This window comes from Cydia amplana, chromosome 13 (assembly GCF_948474715.1).
Source record: "Cydia amplana chromosome 13, ilCydAmpl1.1, whole genome shotgun sequence".
NCBI lineage: Eukaryota > Metazoa > Arthropoda > Insecta > Lepidoptera > Tortricidae > Cydia > Cydia amplana.
Window position 1 is genome coordinate 12,538,007 of NC_086081.1, and position 18,843 is coordinate 12,556,849.

General features: G+C 39.0%; 3 protein-coding genes across 3 annotated transcripts; 2 read left to right on the plus strand and 1 right to left on the minus strand.

The window, feature by feature from the left end:
* The first annotated feature begins 6,621 nt into the window (after positions 1 to 6,621).
* Positions 6,622 to 9,686, plus strand: LOC134653558 (UDP-glucosyltransferase 2-like). The gene is made up of 4 exons (XM_063508940.1): positions 6,622 to 7,537; positions 7,909 to 8,131; positions 8,705 to 8,921; positions 9,364 to 9,686. Exons 1-4 carry the CDS (start codon positions 6,725 to 6,727, stop codon positions 9,665 to 9,667), a joined length of 1,557 nt encoding a protein of 518 aa, XP_063365010.1. The 5' UTR covers positions 6,622 to 6,724; the 3' UTR covers positions 9,668 to 9,686.
* Positions 9,687 to 10,728: 1,042 nt separating this feature from the next.
* LOC134653721 (uncharacterized) lies at positions 10,729 to 13,136 on the plus strand. The gene is made up of 3 exons (XM_063509115.1): positions 10,729 to 10,800; positions 11,296 to 11,432; positions 12,387 to 13,136. The coding sequence occupies exons 1-3, from the start codon at positions 10,773 to 10,775 to the stop codon at positions 13,134 to 13,136; spliced, it is 915 nt and encodes a 304-aa protein (XP_063365185.1). The 5' UTR covers positions 10,729 to 10,772.
* Positions 13,137 to 16,924: 3,788 nt separating this feature from the next.
* Positions 16,925 to 18,529, minus strand: LOC134653510 (mitochondrial import inner membrane translocase subunit Tim9). Its single transcript, XM_063508880.1, has 3 exons — positions 18,344 to 18,529; positions 18,049 to 18,144; positions 16,925 to 17,170 (listed from the first exon to the last, which is right to left on the minus strand). Exons 1-3 carry the CDS (start codon positions 18,380 to 18,382, stop codon positions 17,036 to 17,038), a joined length of 270 nt encoding a protein of 89 aa, XP_063364950.1. The 5' UTR covers positions 18,383 to 18,529; the 3' UTR covers positions 16,925 to 17,035.
* Positions 18,530 to 18,843: the final 314 nt, after the last annotated feature.

Sequence of the window (18,843 nt, forward strand, 5' to 3'; positions counted from 1 at the left end):
ACAGACAGATATAAGCCTTATGGCTTTTAACTCCGCGACGGCGTATATGAGTAATATAAAACGGTCCGCCATAATCGACAGCCGTGTGTACAAATGCCTTTACTTGAGAGACGCGGATGGCGGGGAGGTCACCCATCGGCGGTTGTGTAGACAACGGTTTAAGTTTGAAACAGGAGTTGCATTTGTGTACTCTTTGACGAATTAAATTTCGAGCGGATAAAATCCAATATTTTTGTCTAATTAGTGCTAGTACTAAGGCGGGACCAGTATGCAGGTTCGACGAGTGATAATAATCTACTAAAAGCGATACTATTCTACTTTTTGCGGACAACAGTATTTGATGTTTTTGATCGAAACCTAATTGAGAATGAGTGAGTCTACCTCCTACTCTTAGGAGCCCTTGGTCGTCAATAAATGGGTGCAGTTTTAGAACTGATTTACTGGGAATTAATTTGTTATTTTTAATAGCGTCAAGCTCGCGAGAGAAATGTGTTTCTTGTTCGTAGCGTAGTACGCGGTATTCTGCATATTCTAAGTCAAATGGAGTTATGGAACCTTGAGAGTGAAGTAATTTTGAAAAACGGAATGCGTATACGAGTGAGCGAATGAATTTAGTCCACGTCGAACATCTTACAGCGAGGTCATGAATTGGGTGAGTGGGTTCATCCGTAGCAAAGTCCGTAGATACAGTTTGCGCGGGAAGCGATGTAATTTTAATTTCTTGTAAATCTTCATGTTTGTTATTATTTATTTTAAATTCTTTTACAGGCCAAGTATTAATCGGATCGGACAGCCATTGCGGTCCGTGGAACCAGAGTGAGTTATTTACTAATCCTATTGGCGTTACAGGCCGCGAAACAATATCTGCCGGGTTCTCTACACCACGGACGTGGTACCAGTGGGAAGCGGGTAAGTACTCATTTATTTGAGCGATTCTATTAGCTACGAATGTGTGAAACTTGGGTGAATGAATCCATGTGAGTGTTACAGTAGCGTCTGAAAAAGCGTATATTCTATTTATAGTGCATCGTTTACTTAGGACGTCGCGAACGGAATTTATCAATTTTGCGAGTAATACAGCGGCGCAGAGTTCTAAGCGAGCGAGGGTTTTATTCGGATTGGAAACTTTGGATTTAGCGGTGAGTAATTCTACTGAATGCGCGGTTGAGTTTTCATCTGAGTCTACGCGTACATAGATCGCAGCTCCATAACACTGCTGGCTAGCGTCGGCGAATCCGATTAGGGTTATTCTGTTTATTGACGTGATGCCAATGTGGCGCGGGATTTTAATTTCCGATAAGTGTGGAAGTTCCTGATGGAATTGTTTCCATTTGGAGACAATGAAGTCGGGCACTTCATCATCCCAATCGAGTTGAAGTTTAAAACATTCTTGAATGAGTAATTTCATATAAGCTACGACCGGGCTAATTAGACCTAGCGGGTCGAACAAGCGCGCGGTGACAGATAGAATCGAGCGTTTGGTGCAAGTTTCTGGAAAACCAATGTTTGTTTTAAAGTGAAATTGATCGTCAGTAGGCTGCCATTGCATACCTACGATTTTAGTATCAGCGTTGGGGTCGTCATCAAATTTGACAGCGAGAGGGCTTTTTTGCGTGTATGGGACGCGTGACATGAGGCGAGTATCATTTGAAATCCATTTGACTAAGTTGAAACCTCCCGATTTGAGCATAGCGGTCATTTCCTTATATATTTTTTCTGCCGTATCAACGTTATCAACGGAGGTAACATAATCGTCAACGTACATATGGTTTTCGGCTTCATAAGCGGCGAGCGGGTATGAATCGCGGCTATCTGCGGCAAGTTGTCGCACGACACGCAAAGCTAAGTATGGTGAACTGGAAACACCAAAACAAACTCTATTAAATTGATATATTTCGATCGGTGAATTAGCGTCAAACCTGAATAAAATTCTTTGGAATGAGTGATGATCAGGAGAAAGTTTCACTTGAAAATACATTTTTTCGATATCTGCGGATATTGCGATTGAAAACATGCGGAGATTTAAAAGCAGTTCGAAAATATTATTTTGTAGAACTGGGCCTACATATAGTAAATCATTAAGGGATTTTGAGGTGGTTTTACAACCAGCGTTCAGTACGATACGCGTCTTTGAAGTTTCTTTGTCGGGACGATAAACGGCCCTATGCGGTATGTAATAAGAATCAGTGCTTTGAAAGTAATTTGGGACCTTTGTTAAATAACCTTGATCTATGTAAGTTTGAATAGTTGCGTTATAATCTGACCGTAATTCAGTTGAGTCGAGTTTCTTTTCTAAATTTAATAAGCGGTGCTTCGCTGCGGAATAAGAGGATCCTAATTCGGCAGGCGAGTGTTTGAAAGGAAGAGCAACGGTGTAGGTACCGTCGTCGTCGCGCGTGTAAGTTGACTGAAAATGTTTTTCACATGCTTCGTCATCTGGGCTAAAATGGGTTTTATCTGGGATATTTTCAATTTCCCAAAAGCGTTGCGTTAATTGATCTAGACCGAAATCTTCAGTTTGGCAAAAGAAAGTCTTTTCCAAGTTGTGAGAGTTTAATGCGCGAGTTTCATTTTCGAGCGAATTAGGAAAACAGTGCGCCCTTCCTCCGGCGATGTATCCGAGCGTAGTTTCGATACCTACAACCGAGGAGGTCGGTGAGGTCACCTTACCTGGTCCGAGTAACGTGGGGAATAATTCATTACCTATCAAACAATCTATTTCACCCGGTAAGTAATATTCGTCATCGGCCATCGGCAAACCTTGAAGATGATCTAATTGCGTGGTTTCTAGCTCGGCGCTAGGTAAAATGTCCGTAATTTCATTCATAACGCGGCAGCAAACGGTATAGGAACAGCGTGAGTCGAATCGAGAGTGTATTGTAAGTTGCGTTATTCCAAACGTGCGGTCTTTGATTTTTCCTATGCCATTAATAATAGCAGGTGCGGGAATAATTTTTAAATTTAAGCGTTCACAGCAAGCCCTCGTTATGAAATTAGTAGCCGCTCCAGTATCCAAAAATACGCGGAGGCGATGTGTTTGATTGTTACTATATACGTTGACAGACGCGGTCGGGCATAAGACTAACGTGTCACTGTTTGAGTTTCGAGCGGGAATGGTAACTGATAACGCGATGTTGTCGTTATTCACCTGAGCGCTTGTCTGGCCGCCGTGCGTGCGAGCGGCACTCGCCGTAGGCGAGCGCGGCCGACGCGGCGGGTGAGACAGAGACGGAAGATTCGCGGTGCTAGTGCTTGGAAGCGGCGCTGTTGAAGCGCGCGCGCCAGCTGAGCTGTTGTTATTATTATCATTTGCTGAATCAGCTGATCGCGGGGAATGCGTTGTATTCGAATGGGTCTCGTAGTGTAACAGAGAGTGATGTTTCTTATTGCAAATCGAACACCTATTTGTTGATTTACATGTATTGATATGATGAAAACCTAAACAGTTTATGCAAAATGTGTGTTGACGAACTATGTCGTTGCGCGTTTGAGTGTTTTGTTTTAAGAAATATTCGCATTTAAATAGCGGGTGAGAGAGTTGAGAGTTACACACTTTGCATGGGCGAGATTGAGTGACAGTGTCAGAGCTGTTAGACTTGCTGGAAGTTTGAGGTTGCGGAACTGTAACTTGAGTACAGAATGTTTTAATTTTATTAATTTGCGGTGCGGTTTTGTTAGTGATCTGAGTGCGAGTATTATTATTATAAGTTTGAGTTTGATAGCGAGACGGCGTGTGGAGTACTTGGAGTTTACTCTGTTCAGTTAGAAATTTCTTCAAATCACTAAATTTAGGAATGTCAATGTGTCTATGAGCCTGTTCGAACAGGTCGATCATAGTTTTGTCCAATTTGCTTAAGGCAATATGAGTTATCATAAAATCTGATAAGTTATCAATTTTCAAGCGCTGCAATGCTGCTTCAGCGGAACAAAAGTTATCAAGTATATTATCGACTGACTGTCCAGTCTTTTGTTGTAACATCTGGTCTAGATAGACAGAAGCCTGTACCCTAGTATCTTGGTATTTTGCTAGAAGAGCTTGCCATATGATGTCATAGTTTTCAGAGGTAGCGGTTATTCCAGAACAAACATTAAGTGCTTTGCCGGAGAGACATCCTATTAGGTACTGGACCTTTTCAGCATTGGTTAAGCGAGTATTAGTGTGTATGACACTGCGGAAATTTTCATAGAATACTGGCCACTTAGTAGGAGTACCATCAAAACCTATGAGTTGAAGCGGGGGCAACTTAGTGTTAAAGTTATTATTTTTCTTTTGGTCCTCAAGCTCTTGCCTCAGTGTAGTTTCCTTTTGTTTAATGTAACAATATAACTCGTCAAATGTATTTAAAATACTATAACTCGGCAGAGCCTCAGGATTTTCTTTGAGTTGTTCAATCATAAGTTTATCAACTGTTTCAATATAATCTGAACGCGTTTTATCAGCGGATTGAGCCCTAGCTAAGAATTGAGTGCGTGTGACATCGTCGGAAACCTTTAAGCTCAAGTTATAGACTTCTTGAATTATTTGAAACAGAAATTGTTTTTTATGTTCCAGAAAAGTAATCATGACATCATCTTCGCTTGAACCATCTTTCGATTTATTGCCTCCCCCCATATTGGTAATAAGTCAATGAGTAATAAGTTAGGTATGCGTAATTTGCGTAAAATTATAAAATGAGAGTAGCAAAATCAAAAACACGAACACGAACTGTGCGCGGCGCGTATTAAAATGTAAGATGGCGGGTAGGTACGTATAGATGGTGCAAGCGGCGAACAAATTTTTACAATTGACTATATGAAATATGCGTGATTTACCAAAAATATGCTTTAAATCTTATAGAATGAGTTAAATAACTTGTATTTATTGATAACTAGTTGCGAAATAAGATGAAACAAGCGTGATGCGAACTAATTAAAGTACGATGGGTTGATGGCACGTTGTGTGATTTTAAGAAATATACGTATAAATTATATTTTTGAGTGTATGAGTAATTTAAATATGTGTGAAATATTGAAATATATATAGGTAGGATCCGGTTCGAAGGACCAACACTGGAGGGGCAGGACTAACCTCGATAGCACGTAGACCGCCGACTCCAAGTTTTGAGTTCGTATTTCGGCACAAACACGACACTTCGATGAATTCACAATGCACAGGGTTACACGTGACGTCACTGATCTTATTAGAGTACTTTCTTACTTGATTTTGAGATTAATTGGAGGAATGCAAACTTTTTGGACGCGCCCGCGGTGAGGTTTTATTTTGCACTGGCGGTTGCAGGTGAGGGGAGTGGGGGGTTAGGAAAGGATATTGCCAGGTATGAAATATATAAAAGGTGCGTTCGAGTAGTATGTATGATATATATTAAAAAATAAGTTTAAAATTAAATATAAAATGTATGAAATAATCACAATGGCGTAGCCACTTAGTATTAGGGGTCGTCTAGAAATTATGTGATCATATTTGGCCTATTCTTTACATTTTATATCGTGATAATTCGTGATATTTTCCTTACCCCCACCCCCCTCTAAAATCACATGATTTCTGGACGACCCCTTAGGTAACGTGGTTTAATATTTAAGTGCATGTAAATAAAATAAAATAAATTATGTAGGTTCAAGAGTTTCTACTCATAAACCGATATAAATTTGAATAGCTTTTTATTATTTAAATACCTTTAGTAATTATTCTAATGACCATTATTAAGTCTATGTTCATTGATTATACGTAGTAAAGTAAGTAAGTAAATCTTTATTGCAATGCAAACCATGGTACTCGTACCTACCTACGTACAGTCTGCTGCAGAGATAGTTGACACTGTCAGTAACTCATGGTACCGACTACCGGTACTAGACCAAAGTGAATGTTTTTCTTGAGCCAAATGGTTGACTGATAGTCATTTGAGGAAAAGTCAACCATATGTAATCTTTTTATAGTGAAATAAAGTCAAATAAAAACAGAAATTTATGATAAATCTAACTCCAAACCAACAAGTAAATAAGAAAAAAATATAAGCGGTGGTGGCCGAGTGGATATGACGTCCGACTTTCAATCCGGAGGTCGCGGGTTCGAATCCTGGCTCGTACCAATGAGTTTTTCGGAACTTATGTACGAAATATCATTTGATATTTATCACTAGCTTTTCGGTGAAGGAAAACATCGTGAGGAAACCTGCATACATCTGCGAAGAAATTCAAAGGCGTATGTGAAGTCCCCAATCCGCATTGAGCTAGCGTGGAGACTATAGCCCAAGCCCTCTCGCGCATGAGAGGAGAGGCCTGTGCCCAGCAGTGGGACGTATATAGCCTCAAATATTTATTATTTATTTTATTATATATTTATTCCGTTTAGATAACTATTCGAACGCGCTATTTTTGAATGATTTATAATTTTATCAGCAACTCTACGCCCAAACAGGGTACTGAACCCAACGCGCAGGCCCCGTACACTCCCTCAACATGTTTACCGTTACGATCATTATGTTAGCCTCAGAGCTTCATTGCCATGGCCAGTCTGGTTCGATTCTAAGACACGAACGACGTACCTATAGTTTCACGCGTTGACCGGTTGCTTCCCATAAATATCATTTAACAGTTCCTAATGAACAAGTGAGACAATTAAAATTTGACTTCGTTATTTAGTGACATTGATTGCATGGATGTAGTTACAAACAAATACAAAAGTTTTTAGCAGAAGTGTTTTGTTACATCCTTGGCCTTGAACGCAATGAAGTCAATCATATTGGCATTCACTTTATCTATCGCTCTAGTGCATACCGCTAATGCTCTCAACATTCTAGGTATATTTCCGTATCATGGAACTAGCCATTTCTTAGTGTTCCGCGTGTATCTTCTAGGACTCGTTAATAAAGGACATAATGTCACCGTTATATCGCACTTTCCGGAAAAGAATCCGCCGCCTAATTATCACAGTATCAGCTTGGCGGGTACCTTAGAAATACTCAAAGATGATATGCCGATAGAAAAATCATATAAAACCATCTTCAACACTGGACTATTCTTAACATCCACTGGTAAGGAGAACTGTGAAGTGATGCTCAAGAATAAAAAAGTGCGTGATTTAGTTCATTCTAAAGCTAAATTCGATGTGATAGTCGTCGAACAATTCAACAGCGACTGCGCATTCGGCATTGCATACAAACTGAATGCTCCCGTAGTCGGTATGATGTCTCACATACTAATGCCTTGGCATTATAGGAGACTAGGCATCCCATATAACACGGCCTACGTGCCTTTTCACTTCTTAGAAGGAGGTTCTAAGCCTACGCTATACCAAAGAATAGAAAGAGTAATATTTGATGTGTACTTCAGAACTCTTTACTATTTTGTAACGCAAAGAAGCGACCAGAATACCCTCGCTCAGTACTACGATGATATTCCGCCTTTGGAAGATTTGGCTAGAGAGATGAAGTTCCTTCTTGTGTACCACAACTTTGTGCTAACTGGATCCAGGCTTTTCCCGCCTAATGTAATTGAAGTCGGCGGTTACCACGTCGCAAGGGCAAAATCTTTAGCTGGCGTAAGTATCTAAACTATTAATAGTCGCCCGGAAGATGATCATTGATTAGCCAATGTTAGATTTTAGGGTCTGTGTTGATAAACATAACAGCCACTAGAACAGCATAGCACTTCGCATCATTAGATCATTACCTATCTTAAATTATTCATACATTTTTGACTAATAGGTTACCTACTGTTGCCGCGTAATTAACTAAGTAGTAAATCCAGTTCCCGTTCCGTTCAATTACTTTAAAGCGAACTCTAGGTACCTACCTACTAACTATTAGCTTTTTTGTTTAATTTGCAAACAGTTTTTGCTCTCTTCCGTAAAGTTAACGGTAAAGTTACAGTTACCTGAGTTATTAGCCTTTCTTCGTTGTTTTTTCACAGGCTTTGAAGACATTCATTGAGGGAGCGAAACATGGCGTAGTTTACATAAGCTTCGGATCCGTGATCAATCCAACCTCTCTGTCTCCTGAGAAGGTGCAGGCCATTATGGACGTAATGTCGCAACTGCCGCAAAGGTTTATCTGGAAGTGGAATAACAAAACTTTAGCTGTGGCTCACGATAAACTTTACACTGGCAATTGGCTGCCTCAGATTGATATTTTGGGTAAGCATAGTAGATATGACACTTATTTGTAAATATTTACTTACCTACCTAGTAGGTAATGCGATTGATTGCAGACGTTAAACATCTTCTTTAGTGATATTCAGAGTTCTAAAAAATTTAATAATTCAAAATGTATCAGAGATTATCAAAAAATAAACAACTCCTGCTAAAGTTCCCCCAAGTATCCCCATTATCTTGTTATTTGTGACCGGGAAGCGGGAATGTATTGATAGAAACGGCCCCCACAAAGTTCCACCCAAAAGACTATAGCCGTGTCCAGACGAGCTGGGCAAATCGACCGATTTGATCAGGAAAATAATTGGTGCCAATCTCGTCTAGCGTCCACACGTACACAATTTAATCACCAATTTTAAAACCCCGGCTTCTAACTACGAAAATTGGCATTTTTGTGTCCGCACCTGCTGATTTGATCGGGGAATCAAATCGGCGTTTGCGTCCGCACGGCCTGATTCGACCGGACAATTTCATCAGATTGGCGAAAAATTTTCTCGTCTGGAGTCTGGACTCCACTTTAAACGTTAAAATAAGACTGTTATTAATGTTTATTTACAGGTCATCCAAATACGTTGGCCTTTTTCTCCCATGCCGGGATGGGTGGCACGACTGAGGCCATACATTACGGCGTCCCGATGGTTGCCATGCCAGTTTTGGGCGACCAGCCAGCAAATGGAGCCGCGATAGAAGAAAGTGGACTAGGAGTACAAGTTCAAATAAAAGATTTAAATAAAGATAATCTCCTGGCAGCATTCCGGAAAGTTTTAGACCCCAAGTAAGATTCTATATCTACCAAGGCTTAGGTATAATATCAACTTATGGCGCCCAATCACGGCTATAATTTTTAGGGTTCCATAGTCAACTAGGAACCCTTATAGTTTCGCCATGTCCGTCTGTCTGTCTGTCTATCTGTCCGTCTGTCCGAGGCTTTGTTCCGTGATCATCAGTGCTAGAAAGTTGCAATTTGGCATGGATATAAAAATCAATAAATTCAGCAAAGTCGTACAATAAAAAATATTTTTTTTGGGGTACCTGGGGGTGTCATTTTTTTTCGCTTCAACCCTAGAGTGTGGGGTATCGTTGGATAAGTCTTTCAAAACGAATAGGGGTCTTCAACAAACATTTTGATAAACTGAATATTTTCGGAAATAATCGTTTTCATTCCCTAAAAATAACAGTTTCATTCCCTAACCTTAATATTGATTTCCTCTTTTCAGGTTTAGAGAAGGAGTGAAGCAGATTTCCAAAGCATGGCATGATCGGCCAATGCGTCCGCTAGACACAGCCATCTACTGGACCGAGTACGCAGCTCGGCATCGTAACTTCACATTTAGGGCTGCGGCTGCCGATACACCTCTATACCAACATTTCTACTTAGATATTATGGGCGTACTGTTCATCTCTTTATATGTTATAACAAAAGTTTTCAGTTTGTTGTTAAGTTTATGCAAATCGAAGCCAACAGTCAAAACTGTCAAAGCAAATGACAAAAAGACAAGTAAGAAGTCAAAGCGTGAATGAAAATAGGTACGTTTTTCACAGAATATTAGGTAATAATATAGCAGCTTTTACTTAGGTGCATGAACATCTTAAAACGAAACGTAAAAACGGAAATTAATTTGTCTCTCTATCGTACGAATATGCTTCCTTGTGATAGAGAGGTAGATAACGTAACGAATTTTCAATTTTCGTTTCTCGTGGTAGGCTGTCTCCCTGGTATCTCAAGGATTGGTAATATCTATATTTTGAACTATATTTGTGATCTGATTGTGATGTAGCTTGGAGGATATAATCAAACGGAGACGCCATGTCTGTAATTTTCTGTACAAAACAGTCTGCCGATTTTTGCGGGGGAGGGGAACGTCAAATGTATGCGTAACGTAAAAATAGCCATGTCAGATAAACGTCAGTCCATACATTTTCGACAGAGGGGAAAGCCTGTTAATGGCTACTCCGTTTAGTTGTATCCTCCAAGTGATGTAGGTACTTACTCGAAATATAACATAGATGAATTTATAAAAACAAGTTTTTTATTGCTTTATATTTCGCATGGGAAGGGTGTTGGGCTGGGCCCATAACCTGAAACATCTATTATTTAACTAGCGACCGACCTAAGTAAAGATAGAGCCCTTATAAAAAAAAGCATGATTACTTCTTTAACTCCCGACCGAACGGAAAAAACTTTAAGGATTATGGACTCGGATTAAAATCTATTAGGTAGAAGATCTTTGCTGCATGGTGATCCATGGTGTGCAAGATGATTCTTGAACCTTTTATAAGCAACACCAACTACTTACTAAATCACTAAATATTGAAAACTTCTAGAAAAAGAAATAAATTCCAATGACAAATCTTTTTATGTCAAACATAACACTTCAAACAGAATGTAGGTATCAAACAAGTACCTACCTAATAATTCTAGAATTTCCTTAAAATAATGGAAAATGTAAACATCATAAAATATTACCACTAAGACCGCGGACCTAACAACCTATTCCGGGCAAGGTTTTAGCAAATAACATGACTAACAGTTCCCTACTCTAACAATACCAACCAGTCAACCATCCCATCCAAACCCAAAAGAATCCAATAGGAACCCTATTAAATCCTGTTACCTATCGCAAAAATGGCTTGTTGCTGTCAGTCCTGCAAAAGTAAGTACCTACATTTTAGCGCCTAGTATTATTGCGACCAAATTTAGCCCCTTGTTGCTAAACACTACCGTAATTAAGCACTTATTACATCGACCCTTTTTCAAGTCACTTTGGAAAAGAGTTTAGATAACCTTATAAGCGCTATAGGCTGCATCGTCATTTTACATCTTTATCTACTGCTAAATAAGCAGCTAATGAGCTAGAGTGTGACCATGATAGTTTCCACTCCAATGAAGTGCTGCGTCAATTGCGTCATGTAGGCACTCATCTGGCGCTTCCATACTTTGACATCGAATTGACACAAAATGTTATTATTATTAGGTACCTATACCTACTAGCTGTAAAATTTAATGGTAATCTATCTTAATATTTATAGGTAGGTACACTGTTGCATTCAAGGTTAGCTAAGTCTGCGTGATATAGTCAGGTAGGTACAGATGTTCCCTACTTCTAGTACTAAGAAGTAAGAACACCTATCACCATAATCGTTTGCAGACAAATCCTCATCCAGCTGTCTCGGCCGGTGCGACATGCCGAAGCACAGGTGCCTGGAGAAGGAGGAGGTGAAGCCAGGACCCGTGCCTAAAAATATGGGATGGATGTACTGCGCTAAATCTTCTCCTCGGTTTCAGGTAAAACCAAAGACAAGACATCCTCCAGACTGAGCATAGTATCGCTACCCCCTCTGCCACAAATATACCTACGGTAGGTAGTTTTACTCCATTTTCGAGTCAGTGTCTTTGTGTGACGTACGTGTCTTTGATCGGACCAATCACGGCACGGGACTCGCTCACCTCGTCCCCCGCACCCCAGTATTTTTGGCAGCATCGGTTTCATGAAATAATTGCTCTAAACTCCGTCTAGAGGATTCCTAGTCTATGGGTAAAACACTCGTATGTCTCGTAGCATTCGCACTAAACGTTTTGCGTCCAGCTTTGTTATGTGAACAGCTAAGGAGTGGTACTTCCTTCCTGCTATTCTATTTCCCGGCCCACTAGGTATAAATCAGCTGATATTTTCAAATCGAGAGTGATCAGTGAATAGACTGCGTTGTTAAGAACCAATATAGAATCACTTCATTTGCCTATCGCAGCGCAACTCTAGTCGGCAATTTGGTATTGGTTCTTTTCTTAACAAACATCCCTCGCTATACACGATGGGAACGCAGCCTTACCGTCAGATGAGATTGTGGTCAAATGCTTACCTTTTATCAAAGAGAATAAAGTGAACAGAGTTACGTAAATGGTAAATTATGTGGCCCCAGTACATTTACTGCAATCTTTTGACAGAATATTAAAACTGTTTGCCATTTGACTTTGACCCTTATTCTTTCACTGACATGTGTTAATTTGTTAAATATTGAAATTAACGCCATCTACCCGAGTATAGGCCAAAGGTTATGGCGCCATCGCTCGAAAAGATTGCACCATACCTTTGGCCTATTTTCGGGTAGATGGCGGGAATCGCGGGAGGCAACCCTTTTCAAAGGAAGTAGGAAGCCTTGATGATAATGAAAGAAAACTGCCTCGCAACTTCGCCCACGGCTATAGATCAGTTCATATTATTATCATATTTTTTATTCGCAGCAAAGATGTGGTTGGCGGCCCGGCCATATTTCCTGCACAGTACTCCGCCGAATCGAAGCCCACAACGGCTCAAGAGAAATCTGCGCCGTCTGCCCGTCGAGATGCTCAAGCAGACCTTGCCCATCTAGATGCTCATCCAGAGCCATCTGCTCCCGTCCTTGCTCCAGGCCTTGCCTAAAACCCTGCTTCCCGCCGCCTTCTTGCTCTGGACCACCTTGCCCAGCTGGAATGCCGCTAATCAGAATCGTGAGACACGGAGGTAAATACAAAATATGCACAAAGCCTTCTAACCTCGACAATTCGCCTTCCGGCCCGTATCCTCTGAAATACGTACTGAACGCCGACGCCGACACTTCGTCGACAACGAAATTTAGCATCGAGGCGAAATTTAACGATTATCAATATGATTGCACGAGCTCGCAGACTTCGTTTATATTAGACTTCAGTCCACCGCCGACGTCATGCGCGAGACCTTGCCCGAAGAGGAGTATTTTATGCATGTATGGACAGTGCGCCAGTTCCTGGCCGCCTGGAGCAACCGATGATGATGGATCTAAACCCCAACAAAACGATCATACCAAACACAAGACAGATCCTGCTGTCAGCACCACCCATAAAAGTGTTGCAAGTGGTGACAAACGTGTGTCAGACTACATGTCCAACACTGCCAAGACTGGCCCCAAACGTGATCCCAGTGCTGATAATTGTGTCGCAGACTACAACAATTCGAAAGTAAAAATAAATACATAGGTAACTACAATGTACGTAACTGTAGACACAATGTTCTCATAAGATTTCTAATACATCGAGCATCTATTTGTTTCATTTGCTTTACTTAATATTGTGAGCGTCAGGATGACAGGACCATGATGGCTATTTATAACGAGTGTTACTCCAAGATTTAGTACCTATTTAGTACTATTTGGTACCTGACATCAAATATTTAGTACCTCAATAGAAATCGAGAAATATTGAAAATAAAGTGGCCAGCCATTCTGACGTCAGGTTGACAGGACCAAGTCCAGTTCCCCTATTTGTAGGCGTTATATCGAATCCATCTTTTGACAAAGATTTAGTACCTATTTAGTACTTTTCATAATTATTCTTCTTATTTAATTTCGACTTAACGTAAAAAAGTTAAAGCTAGAATAAACTTTCTATGTGCACAGTGGTGCAGCCAGTCAATGTGAACCGGGCCTAAAAGTTTGTTCAAAAGTTAATATTTTTGACTACAACATTTACTTTACGTTGTTTGGCCAATCCAAAATGAACCACGAGCGTAGTGAGTGGTTTGAAAGTGGAATCTTGAGCATTGCGAGGATTTCAAGGCATGAGGTTTAAACAATGTTTCTACCGAGTGACACACTACATTTTTGACCACACCAACTTGAGGGAAATACTCACTTAAAATTGAAAATCATCACTTAAAGTCAATTTGTAACGTTCCACGGGAAAAGGTACCTTATGAGGGTTTCTAGTTTCGGAGATATTAAATGTTTTGTAAAAAGAGTTGAAGTAATGCTATTTTTTTTATTCATTTAATTTCTTAGATTAGGTTATTTATAATATGAATATAAAAGTAAAATATCAAAATACTTACAAAACAATAAAAAATACATATAAACACATTATAAAAAACCTAACCTAGGGTGCCGCCGGCAGCGGGGCAAGGCCCAAGCTACCGGTGGTCAGGGCCGCAGAGAGAGGAACCGGCGGACTATCCGCGCCGTGTCCATGATCACCACCTTCTGCATCTGTCCATTGATCCAACCACTTAGCGAGAGTCTCTTAAGATGTTGGTCGAGACTCTTCGCTATCAGACCGTTCGCTGAAACAACTATGATCGTCGAATCAACATCCCACATTTTATTATTATTATGTGATCTGAAACCTTAATGTTTAACGTTTATTTACATATTACATTTTATTCTTGTTATAAGTAAGTTATAAGCCTAGTAATGTCTTCTCAAAGTTTAGTAGAAAAGGTAGCTTATGGAGGAGTGACTGAAAATTCCAAAAATACCTAGGCAATACGGGAAAAGAAGTTTGGTAAAGAACTGTATTAGCATTCTGAAAAACTAATTTGATAATTTCAGTTCTGGTCGGGGGGCCTAGGCAATACCTATTAGGTATAACCGTACATCGGACCTACATTACAAATCCATGTAGCCTGCTATTATATCAAAGTTACCCTCGTCAAGTCTTTCTTGACTAGAATAATCTTCATTTGGTGCAATAAATCTGCCATTTCTTTGCTGAAAAATGCCAACATCCGACGCATTGCTATAGGTCATCCAACCTCAAAGCCGCTTGTCTTCAATGGCAACCAAAATATATTATTGATAAGAAATAGATGATATATTATACTATCTTAACTTAACCCCAAAATAAGATTAGTTTATCTTAACTATTCCATCATCATCATGCCTCATCATGTAACTTAACCACAAGGTACCTTTTCTTTCTTTTTAATACCGTTATTGTTATGTAAGTTTAAAGTGGCATAAGAGGTTAAATATAGTATTTAGTTGCGGTTTTAGGATTTATTTCATTTGTATGATATAATTTCTTTCATATCTGCTCAGAAAAATTGATTGTGGGTAAAATTTTAGTAAAAAATATTCAATTTTGTGATTTTTCATGAAAGTGAGCGAGAGTGCACCGCACCGCGACCGTTTAATGGAAATCCGTGGTCTCTGCCTATTTCCCGGAGGGGTAGGCAGTGCCTACCCCTCCGGGAAATAGGCGTGATTATATGTATGTATGTAATAAATTCGAGTTATTTCCTTATGTTGGCTGGTAAAACCTCCTTATGTTGACTTCTTTTAAATTTTAAAATGTAGTGTGTCACTCGGTAGAAACATTGTTTAAACCTCATGCCTTGAAATCCTCGCAATGCTCAAGATTCCACTTTCAAACCACTCACTACGCTCGTGGTTAATTTTGGATTGGCCAAACAACGTAAAGTAAATGTTGTAGTCAAAAATATTAACTTTTGAACAAACTTTTAGGCCCGGTTCACATTGACTGGCTGCACCACTGTGCACATAGAAAGTTTATTCTAGCTGTAACTTTTTTACGTTAAGTCGAAATTAAATAAGAAGAATAATTATGAAAAGTACTAAATAGGTACTAAATCATTGTCAAAAGATGGATTCGATATAACGCCTACAAATAGGGGAACTGGACTTGGTCCTGTCAACCTGACGTCAGAATGGCTGGCCACTTTATTTTCAATATTTCTCGATTTCTATTCAGGTACTAAATATTTGATGTCAGGTACCAAATAGTACTAAATAGGTACTAAATCTTGGAGTAACACTCGTTATAAATAGCCATCATGGTCCTGTCATCCTGACGCTCACTTAATATTAATATATTCAGGCTAAGCGGCCGAGGGGGCGTGGGTGGCAAGTTGGGGCTCATTTCACTCCTTTAAACTTCATGTCTAAAATGGGTACACTACATAATTCCGAAATATTTAATGCCGAATTTTAGAATATCGAACTTTATTATTCCGATTTTTAAATGCTCGATCCATCAAAATTCCGACTGTCGTAATTACGAAGGATGAAAATCACGAAGGTATATATTTCCGAATAGCTAAAAACACGATTTTTTAAATTCCGAACCACATAATCTCGAATATAAAAATTCCGATAGTGATAAACACCGAATTTAACATTTTCGATTTTTGAAATCACGAATTCCGAATTGTCATTATTCCGAAATTGTGAATTCCGATTTGACGTGATTCTTATTTTAACTATCCCCATTTTTAAAATTCCGAATTTATCGAGTCGTGTTCCGCATCTGCTCCGGCGCTACGGGCAAAGCAGCCCCCTCGCCCTTGCGTAGCAAAGCGCAGGCACTAATGCTCGCCTCCGCAGCTTCGGCCTGCTGGTCGCCTTCGGCGACCAGCCTCAGCCGCTACGGCTCACGTTGTGCTCTGCGCTTTGCCACAGCGGGCGAGGGCTGCTTCCCCTCCGCGCCTCCGGCTTTTTACATACACTCTAGGGGTAGGACAGACAAGACCACGTGGATAGTGGGGTGCTCCGGATCGGATTTTCGTTAGTTATACATATAGACTTTTAAGTCTAAGTGCGTTTAAATCTTATTTTGAAAATCACGAATTTCATTATTCCGAGTTTACAAAAGATCGAATTTCTGAATACCGAATTACTTTTTTTCCGATCGGTCAATGATTTTTTCGGAATAGACAAATTCGGAAAAAATATTTTCGGATTTTTTTTAAATCGGAACTTTAAGCTTTCGTGCATATGACAATCGGATTTTAAGTTTTCGGTAATAGCATAGTCGTGATTTTCTTCTTTCGTGGTTTTCAAAGTCGTAATTTCGATATTTCGGACATATAAAAAATCGGGATTATGAAAATCGAGGTTATGAAAGTCGGAAAAACATATTTCGGAATATTTGGGTGTTCCCGTCTAAAATAGATATTTTAGAAAACAATATAACTGTAAGGTGTGACTGTTGGCAAAAGGATGTTTGAACAAAATAGCTAAATATAAAGCAAATTTTCTAACCCATAACAATTTTATTAGTCTTCACTGAAGACAATAAATTCTAACAAAAAATATAATAATTAAGTGTGAAGTCACTACTTAGACGACTCCATTCAGCAGGAATTAGCTAGGGTTCCCAGCTTTCTGGGCCATTGCGAGCATATTCTCATTTGCTATCATTTGGAATTCATGGAACCTTTGAGATACCCTCTGGTTCATTCGCAGGTATTTCTCCATGCAGTTTGATGTACATTTATCCTGGAAAAAAATTATAAGTGTTAATACAGAGGTTGGTTGGTTCAATATGATACAAATTTCATATCAAGCTCAATAACTGCACCAAAATTACAAGTTTGAACAGGACACAGGATGAATTTAACTTTAATTTGACACAAAATGGCAAGTTCTTAGCGTCTCTATTTTGTTAGTTTCATCAGATTTCTTATGTATATGTATGTATATGTATTCTAATATGTTATATGTATGTATTATATCTATTTATTATTTATATTCATTGTATTTGTTTAGTTGTGTAAAACTAGGTACCTACTTTGTTTTGTAATTACAACATGATATTGCACCGCCTACAAGTTATCTGCTTTGCCCGAATGTTGACTGGTAGAGAATGCATTTTAGCATTAAGTCCGCCTTTTGTACGTTTGTATTTTCATTTGTGCAATAAAGATTAAATAAATAAATAAAACAGAAAGTTGCAGGTTAAACTTCCTTGGCGCTTGATGTGTCTGGTTAGGAAAAAAATATAATAAAAGGGTGAAAAGATGTCTCCAGTATTTTGTATGTTGTTGAATTAACCCGTGGAGCTCCCTACTGTCACACGTGTGATAGTAGTTAGTATAGGAGTTCTATACTACAGTAATACTGGGGCGCTCCACGGGTTAAGGGTTACAATCAATAAGGAATGGAAATTACCTTTGAGCCCAATTCACTCAATTATTATCACAAATAAAGCTGGTCAACCAAATCTTATCAGTAAATAAAAAAAGGTGCGAAATTCAATTTTCTATGGAACGATATCCCTTCGCGCCTACATTTTTCAAATTTGCCGCCTTTTTCTACTGTCAAGATCTGGTTGACCAAGTATAGTAATACAAGCAAGACCATAAGTATTTACTTACCTCGGAGGACTTCAGAGACCTTGAAGTGAAATCATGAATGCAGTCATTGAAACACAGTTCTGACAGTTTATTGTATTGCACCAGGAAATCCTTGAACTGGAATTAAAAAAAGATTACTATATTTTTGGAAGTTTTGACTTTTTTCAATAGAGCTTTAAGGTAATATTCGGAAAAATGCTCTTCACAGACAAGAGCTTATGTCATATTATATTAATTCGGAAGTCTATTTGTGAATACTAATTTAGATCGATAAGTGCTTGCCATTGGGATATCATTTACAAAACAATTATTTTACCGTCTTGATCTGATCGGCTTCACTAATTTCGGCTGCCATGCTGAATAGTAAAAGGTGGGAACACAAGCAGGTTTAGCGTTTATTACGTTGTTATAGCTTTTAGTTAATAATCAACACAGGAAACTATTTCATTGACTAAAATATTGGAACAGTAAAATTTGTTGAGAATTTTAAGGTTATAGTGTTTTTTTAAATAGAGAATAGACAACATTAAATGGAGCTTGCAGACGCACTTGTAATTTTTTTTATTTTTTGTCTTTTCGATTAATTAAATGGCTTAATTTTCTCCAAAAGCTATTTTTTACTGTACCTTAATTATTATTATAAACCTAACATTAACTTCATGCATAATGCACTTATTAAAAATAATTGCATTATTACGTTTTTTATCAGCTATAAACAAGAGCTGGCTGAATGATCACGAATCTTCGAAGCAACATCTAAAGTTTTATAAAAAAAAATATGGTGTTGCCTGTCTTCTATTTAACGTATAGCTGGTC